Source organism: Helicoverpa armigera, chromosome 1, assembly GCF_030705265.1.
Source record: "Helicoverpa armigera isolate CAAS_96S chromosome 1, ASM3070526v1, whole genome shotgun sequence".
NCBI classification, from domain to species: domain Eukaryota; kingdom Metazoa; phylum Arthropoda; class Insecta; order Lepidoptera; family Noctuidae; genus Helicoverpa; species Helicoverpa armigera.
Window position 1 is genome coordinate 6,979,459 of NC_087120.1, and position 8,844 is coordinate 6,988,302.

At 34.6% G+C, this 8,844-nt stretch overlaps 2 protein-coding genes across 2 annotated transcripts; both read left to right on the top strand.

Moving 5' to 3' along the window:
• Nucleotides 1-896, top strand: LOC110374533 (uncharacterized). Its single transcript, XM_021332283.3, has one exon. It carries the CDS (start codon nt 4-6, stop codon nt 871-873), a length of 870 nt encoding a protein of 289 aa, XP_021187958.3. The 5' UTR covers nt 1-3; the 3' UTR covers nt 874-896.
• A 2,946-nt stretch (nt 897-3,842) lies between these two features.
• Nucleotides 3,843-4,403, top strand: LOC110374491 (nematocyst expressed protein 4). The gene has a single exon (XM_021332212.3). The coding sequence runs from the start codon at nt 3,843-3,845 to the stop codon at nt 4,401-4,403; it is 561 nt and encodes a 186-aa protein (XP_021187887.3).
• Nucleotides 4,404-8,844: the final 4,441 nt, after the last annotated feature.

Below are 8,844 nucleotides of genomic sequence, written 5' to 3' on the forward strand. Positions count from 1 at the left end.
TGGATGTTGCCGATACTAGTGCAGTACGAGATCATAGTAATAACGTCACCATCCATCACGGGTGTCACATACATGGACCACTTCGATTTCGAGGAGAGATACAGAGACGCTAATGAGTGTAATCCCATGTATTGGCATCCGCTACATTTACCCGCATACTGCGCCCATATTTTCGAGAAATTAATACGTGCCAGAATAGCGTCGAAAACACCTGTCAGAATTACAAGAGAAAGAGAAAAGGTCGAAATAACTCAGGACTCAGATTCTTCTGAAGAAGATCATCACCATCATCACCATAAACCACGTCACCTTCATCAACCTCAAGAATTTCATCATCCGCAGTTCAACTATCCAGAAGAAATCTATCAGTATCCATACCCGTTGTACCAAATAACTAGTGCGGAATATGAATCGTACAGCCCACCTTACACTAAGACTGAACCTCTAGGCCCGTATGAAGAAATGTTAAGACTTCTTAAAGAGGACATACAGAAAGGTCCCAGCTCCCCAACTGTGACAGTAATGCCGGAACTGGGCCCCGTAGCGTTGTACAACCAAGCTGTATCGAAGAAGAGTGTTAAAATGATTAGATCGATGGCAGAGGCATTCGTTAAGGCCTCGAAAAAGGCTTACGAAGATTATTACGCAGCTTATGAACCATACCCATCTGATCCACACGTGTATATGTATGACAGCTCAAAAAATAAGACTGAAACTCAAGAAGATAAGAAGAAGAAGCCAAAAAAGGACAAAGACAAAAAAGAGAAAGATAAAAAGAAAGTTCATAGAGTCAAGACGAAACACGGAGGAGTAGTCACCATAATAGAGACAAAAAATTTGGAAGTTTTGAAAAACGATGGACCCTTGCTTTGATTTAGGTAAAACAGGGAACATAGATCAGCAAAACCTGTTTGTAGTGACAACAAAAAATATTTATGTAGAAATATATAATACAATATATATGTACATATATAATATGTAATAAAATGAATATATTAACCACGTTATATCATTGAATACATCCCTTACGGAACTGGAAGAAGATTACATATCTTCTTAGCAGTATTCTAAAGAAAATAAAATATATTGTTACAGTGCTGAGGAGCTCGCATCCTGCTGCACGATATAACCGAGATATTGCAAAGAAAATTCAGAATATGATTAGAGCAATGCAAGAAACATACACCAACATTACTAATAAGAACCACAATTACTTAGAAAAAATGTTTGCAACAAACATTTTGGATCCATACTTACGTTTTTCTACAAAAAATAATACTAAACTCGGAATGACAGAGGCTAAAACAAAAAAAGAAATAAACAAGAACAACAGAGTCCACAGGATGAAATTAAGAACCGGAGATGTCGTCACAATAATAAGAGCAAATGATTTTGAGATGATGAAAGAGTATGGTGTAAGTCCGCATAAAAAAGAATTTGAATAAATGTGTCATTAGAATATTGTCTTTTATTTGTTTGAAAGAGACAGACTGAATCAAAAGCTATCTTTTTACTTTAAAATAGATATGTTCCTCAATTATTGATACTTTTCAGAAACACTTATTCCTTCCCCCATATCTATCGAAAAATACACCAAACTGTATTTATTTAGTTACGCGTTTGTAGTTTCAGGATTGCTCATATGTGATCCGAAGATTTTTTTAAATTAAAATCGAATAATTGAGTCCAGCTAGAGCATAAACGAAAGATTTGATGAACATAAAGTTGCTACTTCTTTGCTCTAATAAAAGAAATCCACGTTCTTCAATTGTTACAGTGATGCAGAACCAACGTCCTACTCCATTATATGACTACAGTGCCTTGTCTCAGTATGTAGAATACCTTGGAAGAATGATGGCCAAAACATATGCCGAAGGTTCTAAGAAAAGCATACAGGAATACATGGAAGCTTACGAAAATTATAAACAAAGTACTGATAATCCTGACAGCATGGAAGAAGATAAAGAAGAAAAGGACGGGAGAAGGAAAAACAAAAAAATCAATACCAAAAGCGGTAAAGACAAGAACGAACTGACGCCTAAGGAAAATGTAGTCAAGATCCTGAATTTGAAAAATTGGGCAAAACTTTAATATTTTAATTTATTTTACTTACTTAAAGTCTATTAAATACTTTTTTTCAAGGAAGGGTATTGTTATTTAATCTGTTCTGCAATATTCGTAGGTACCCCTAAAGTAGAAATAAATTGAACTGATATAAGGTAGATCAATCAAGGCGTAAAAAACAACAAAATCTCTTGTCAAATAATGTTCACGGCATAGTCATTTTTGTTAGATGTCCATGATAACCGAGAAATATACCTCTATATCATTGCTTCAACTATAACCATTTAAGATGATTAGAATCTGTCTGTCATCAAATCAGGCATAATATAAGACACAGTTCGAAGACACCACACAGTTTATGGAACGTTATCGTCTCATGCATATAGCTTTTAAAGTTGAAATTGATGAGCATTTCATTCATCAAAATTAATCATGGAATTCTTTTTGATGGAAATAGAGGGTACATCTTTGACACCTATATCATAACACCAAACACATTTCACAAGATAAAAATCTAAAGCATGTCTTAATTTACAGTTGGTCTTAATCTATGTGAGTATTTTATAAGTGTGTAAATAACAATTTCATTAATCAAGTTAAATCATACCAATTTACTGTCCATACCTTAAAGGCATGATAAAAAAAATGTCATAGATATTACTCATCATCCTCCGAGCCTTTTACCAGCTATGTTGAGGTCGGCTTCCAGTCTAACCGGATGTTGCTGAGTACCAGTGCTTAACAAGGAGCGACTGCCCTATCTGATCCCTTCAACCCAGTTACCCGGGCAACACAATACCCCTACCCTTGTAGCACCTTGGTTAGACTGGGGTCAGACTTACCTACTGGCTTCTGACTACCCGTAACGACTGCCAAGGATGTTCAATGACAGCCGGGACCTACAGTTTAACACGTTATGTCATATGTCATAGATATTACTATCTAAAAGAATGCATTCAGGTGCAGTAAAGGAACTTACTATATCTAGGATCACAGGTGTTAGTGCAGAAACAAAAACAAACAAACCACGTGTGTTCATTTCAAGTATTGTAGTCTGAAATTAAGATTGTTTTGTCCTCATTGGAAATATTCATTGTTAGGTTGAAGCTAGCGCTTTGTTTATAAGCCCCTTTGCTCGAATCAACCAGTTCAGTCTCCTTTCGTAGTGTGAGCACTATGTTTCATTCCAAAATCATATCAAAGTTTAAGGTAAGCCTTTTTCATATTTATCAATATCTATTCATGCTATGCTATGTCTAGTCAAGATATTATAAAGCCTCAGAATTTCGTTATTACTCCATTTTTATTCTTACATTAAGATATTGCTGTTCTGATTCAGGTTTAAGATTGCAATACAATGCAATGAGTTCCCTAGTATGTAGAGCCAACATCAATTATTATTTAAAAACTTTACAGCCTTCATACTAGTGCTACTGTATTAAACATTATGTTTTTCTGATTACAGTATCTAATCGTTCTCATCTCTTTGGAACGAGTAACATGCTCAATAGAAGGTTCATTACCCAAACCAAGACTAAATGACACAAGAACAGGCGATGATCCGTGTAACCCTCTGTACTGGTACCCCAAGAATATTCCAGAATACTGCAACTTCAGGAAACTGCCGACGCCTCCAACAGTTCCGAGGCCAGACATACCTATTCCTGTACCCATACCTGTACCTATACCTCCGCACCTCCCAATACCGATGCCCATCATTCCTCCACCAGTCATACCTCCAATGAATAATCCTCCTCCCAACATCCCAATGCCTCCCAATGCCTTTGCCATTCCTCCGCAATCCAATGGTTCCAGTTGCTGGAATTCCTCTGCCGCCACCACCAGTTTATCCAATGCCTTATCCGCCCCCATACCCAGCACCTTACCCTTCACCATATGGTTCACCTTACCCTCATCCTATGTCACCCCCTTTGCCTTACCCTCCAGCTATCTCACACCATTTGCCTTATCATTCACCCATAGCACCGTCTTTCCCGTCTCCTCTTCCAGCTCCTTACCCAGGTCCGCTACCAGGACCTTTTCCAGGTCTTCCACCACATTTTTCATCCCCCTTCCCTGTGCCACCGCGCAGAGGCATCGGCTTGGTTCCTGGTATACCAGGCTTGGTTAGTCCCGATGGTGGAATAAACATAATGCCATTCTCAGATGCCTACTCCGATATGCTGGAGAAGCATAAACAAAAGATGATCAGGCGACGTCTACAGAAGATGCTGAGCGAATATGACAGACCTCCGTGGAAGGCACACAAAAAGACGAGGCGATCAAACGGAGAAGAGGATGTTTATATTTATAAACCGAATGAAAATGTAATTGATTGATTCGTGAAAATCAATATTATATTTAACAGTAATTATAGTGTACCGCATTTTACAATGAAATTCGTTTTGTATTTTTGTTAACAATAAATGTTTTTGTAAAATATTTTATTTATTTATTCTTTGTTAGGCTTCCGCTCAACACACAATTAAAAAATATGTGCATCATACGAATATACCTTAGTAAATGTAGCATTGAGCTGAAGTTTAGAAAGAGCACCTTCAATAAATACTCTGTACAATATAATAATTTATCTTTAGTCCTGTGGTGAACGAAGCGTCTACTCCTATACTTAGTCTGGAAAGTTCTCACCAGATACAAGCTAGGACTTGCTATTGGTGTGAAACAAAACTTACGAAACATTCAAGAGCAGCCGATCGTTCAAATCGGATCTACGCACAACTCCGCCGTTTATAAAGAAAAACGAAGTGTGCCCGCTTTTATTCAATAAACCTTACTAATATTTTAATGTATGTCAGTCAGTATATTTTTTACCCTTTCATGCTAAAATTACTTGTTGGATTTTGATGAAACTTAGCAGTAATTTAAGTTACTTATTTGAATTATATACAAGCTACAATTTATCCATATGCGAGAAGAACTGTGCTCGGTACGCGGATGAAGCCGCAGGCGGGTGTTAGTGTTCTATAATGCATGTATTGTTTGAAACTTTGAATACACTTTCCTTTAGTTTAAAGTATTCAATAAATTCTACACTGCATGCAGGTGTCGCATTTAAAAAAGATTTTAGAAAAATATCACAAAGTTGCCAGCAGTACTTTGTGTTCACACTTGAAGTTTATTTATTAAGTTTTTAAGAATTACCACTTACTTAAGTCGACGTCGGCAAGTCAAGTTGTACAAGCTCTGTACTTATGACTATTCAGACGGTCTTATTTCTCAGTGCTTGAGCAAAATGTAAGAGACATTGTTTATTCTCACATATTTATTTAAAAACTGAAATTGAAAAGAGAGTAAAAAGACAAAGGGACATAAGAAAGTGTTTTCGAGACCATTTAGGTACTTGTTTTGACTAAAACTTTTGTGAAAAAGCAACATGTACGCCACGCGACGAAATGAACGTTTATAACATGAGTGCCACAACAATTCGTTTTTGATGACATTTTTATAGCAAATTAAAATGAAATAGATCAAAACACCTATACGATTTCAACATTGTAGGTATGTTATATTAAAATGATTAACGCACACAAGTCAAAACACGACGTTTCGCATATTTCTCGGAAGACATGATGTAATTTTAGGACAGCGTACATATGGAAACGACAACTGTGACTGCGCATGAGTGATCTACCGCGACGCTGACGGAAGCTCGCCAAAAATTTCTTACACTCTGTCGACGAAATTATGAAAGCCAAAAACTTTTTTTCTGTATTTTTAGACAGAGAACAGGGCTGGATAGGTTTGTAGTTTAGTTTGTATCCAACATGCATAAATAGATCATCCAAGTTGAACGACGGATAGCCTGTTATTCGGTTAATCATTCAAGTACAAGACTCCTCAATATCCAGCTAACAATTATATGAAAAGACTCGATAACACTTTTTTGGGTTTCAGGAAGTGAAGATAAAATCTCCTACTTAGAAATCGCTCTACAACTACTTGCGATCACTGTCCGTCTGTTATCAATTAAATATTTGGTGGATAGCTAGAAACACTTGTCTATCAAGGGGTGTCAGTTTGCCCAGGTAACTGGGTTAAAGTCAGAGGCAGTCGCTCCATGTAAAACTCTGGTACTCAGATGTATCCAGCTAGACTGGAAGCCGACTCCAACATAGTTGGGAAAAGGCTAGGCAGATGATGATAACGATAATAATTTAAATCTGCAGTTTTTAATAAATCAAACAAAGTAATGTTTTGAAACATTTATTCCCGAATTGAGTTATATTTTAATTTACATTGAACACTAGAATATTATTCTTAGCGGCGCCGCTGCCGTCACAATTTGACAGGACCAGATTTCACAATATTTTGATGTAATCCTTTAAGCTTTAAAGTTATTAATAATAAAGTGGGAATATAATATATAAATCTAGAATCTACAGCTAAATTATAGAGTGCAAAATTTAATAATTGTAAAACAATTGCAATAGTTACCTATAAGAGTGGGTATAACATGATATTCGTTTGAAGTGCCTATGAAGTAAAAACAATGATATGTGATATTACAAACGAGTTAAACTGACGTTTGACATAAGTTACATAAGACATACGTCAAACGTCTATTTTAACTTTTTTGTAACACCATAAAGGTTCACTTAAAGAACTCGGTTTCTAAATGCCTACCTTGTGTTTTGAGTACATGTTATCGTAATTGTAGAAACGTTAATATATGTTGAAAATCATTCTATATAATGACTCTTATAATTAGGTGCAAATCTCTCTAACGCTTGTGAAGTACATAACAAATATACATATATTTTCAAATGTAACTTACCTACTTACTGACTAAATTATTCTATTTATTGGACGGAATTCCTGAGGGCTCCATTTATATACAGATCTATATCATAAATTACTTTCTAAACTCTAGCTTAAATTAATTGTAAGATTTCAAAATGTGTAGAAATATTGGTCACTACGTATCTACATAGATACTTTCAAACGTGATACAAAAACTACAACTATTAATACGGACAATTGATAAAATACATTTTGTATAAAGTGTAAATGTTTTTTCAATTTTGGCCTCACGGTATAAGTCCCAAAATTCTGTGAAAACAATGGTAAAAACAGATGGACCGGAATATACATAAAATTATCAAAAACAAAAGAATATTTTCGATGGAAAAATATTCACTGAAATCAGTTTGCAAATTTTAATTTAATTGCACGTTTTATCCAGAAAACTGTATGGAGTTTTTCTGTACATTTTTTACTTGGAATGATTTCATTAAATATCGTTCAGTCGAAATAATTTTATCATATTTGCTATCAAATATTACGCGAATTATTAATTCTGTGTATGTTTTTCCGAGTTCCAAATTATTGGGTTACTGCATAATAAAATGTTCTGAGAAGTTTTTGCCATGGGATGATGTTTGGCACTTTTCTAGTGAATTTCGTTGCATCGTGATGTTATATTTGTGATATGGTTGTCAAGCCTATACAAGTTCCTGGCGGCTTCGTTAGAAAACAATTAATTTGAATATAATGAGTTACAATCATTACTTCGACATTTATATCTTTTGCAAATCAAAGGACAAATCTGCTATGTCTAAATACATACTACTGAATGTGCGTAGATAAACATCGAATGTATAATTATAAACTTTCACAAAGTACTGTCTTGGTCTCCAGTTACACGTAAAAGCTTCTTAATGTTGGTATAAGAACATAAATCTCTTATATAATTTCTAGTACAGTCGGTGTGGGAATATGCAAACATTGTAGTTAATATTAAACTTAATTTAATAATACTTATATTATTTAAGTGCATGTTTGCCGCAGGAGTTACTCCAGAATTATAAATATACTTATCATAATAAAATTCTTAAGTTATAATATTTCCCTTTTTATAATTTAATTATAAACTATAATTTCTATGCCTGTGATTCAAAGCTGTTTTATCTTATTTACAACCAGTATCTTCATCAAAAGTAAAAGTCAAAGTAATGTCTAAAGCAAAAGTTACGATCAAATTAGTTTTGCTGTCACTTTAGCCTTGAAAAAACGAATTTGACCGTTACTTTTACTTTAGACATTACTTTGACTTTAACTTTTGATGAAGAAACTGGCCGTTAGACTTCTATAATATTAAACCGTATAAATTAGTATTAACTTCTAATTAAGCTCATATTTGTGCAATTTTCGTCTACACCTAGTGGAATGTAAAGTATGGACGGTCTTAGTGACTTAATTAACATTTTCTTATCGATTCTAGAATAGTTAAATAGTAGGTACCTAGTTAAATATATACTAATCTTATTTGACTGATTGTCTATACTTACTAATACTAAAATGTGATGCAAATCTAACTTAATCTATTAACAAGTAATACTTCTCAAACTGAAGTTCAGATCTTTTGTTTAATTGATTTAGTTTTATGAAACTTTGACATTTAAAACTTCGTATCGTTAATTTCCTCTTATCAATTCTGAATGAATGCATAGAGTGCTTAAACAGGACTATATAAATTTTATAGATTAGTAAGCGGTTTCAACCGGTTCTTAAGGGAACTATTTCCTGCACCCGGATAAAGAGTAGCCCATATCAATTCTGATGTCCAAGCTATATTACTGCCAAGTTTCATCAAAGTCAATTCGGTACTTACAAAAATGAACAAACATTATACACATTTTCTCGTTTATAATATTGGGAGTATTTAGAAAGCCTTGTGAAAGCGAATTTACACATACCCAGCCAGATGATAGGTACACAGTCGACAATTGACGTATTTCGCGTCTGACGAATGGCGACAGA

What these genes read in the sequence shown, in the direction of transcription:
- LOC110374533 (XM_021332283.3), top strand. Translation starts at nt 4, where the DNA reads ATGTTGCCGATACTAGTGCAGTACGAGATCATAGTAATAACGTCACCA.
- LOC110374491 (XM_021332212.3), top strand. Translation starts at nt 3,843, where the DNA reads ATGCCTTTGCCATTCCTCCGCAATCCAATGGTTCCAGTTGCTGGAATT.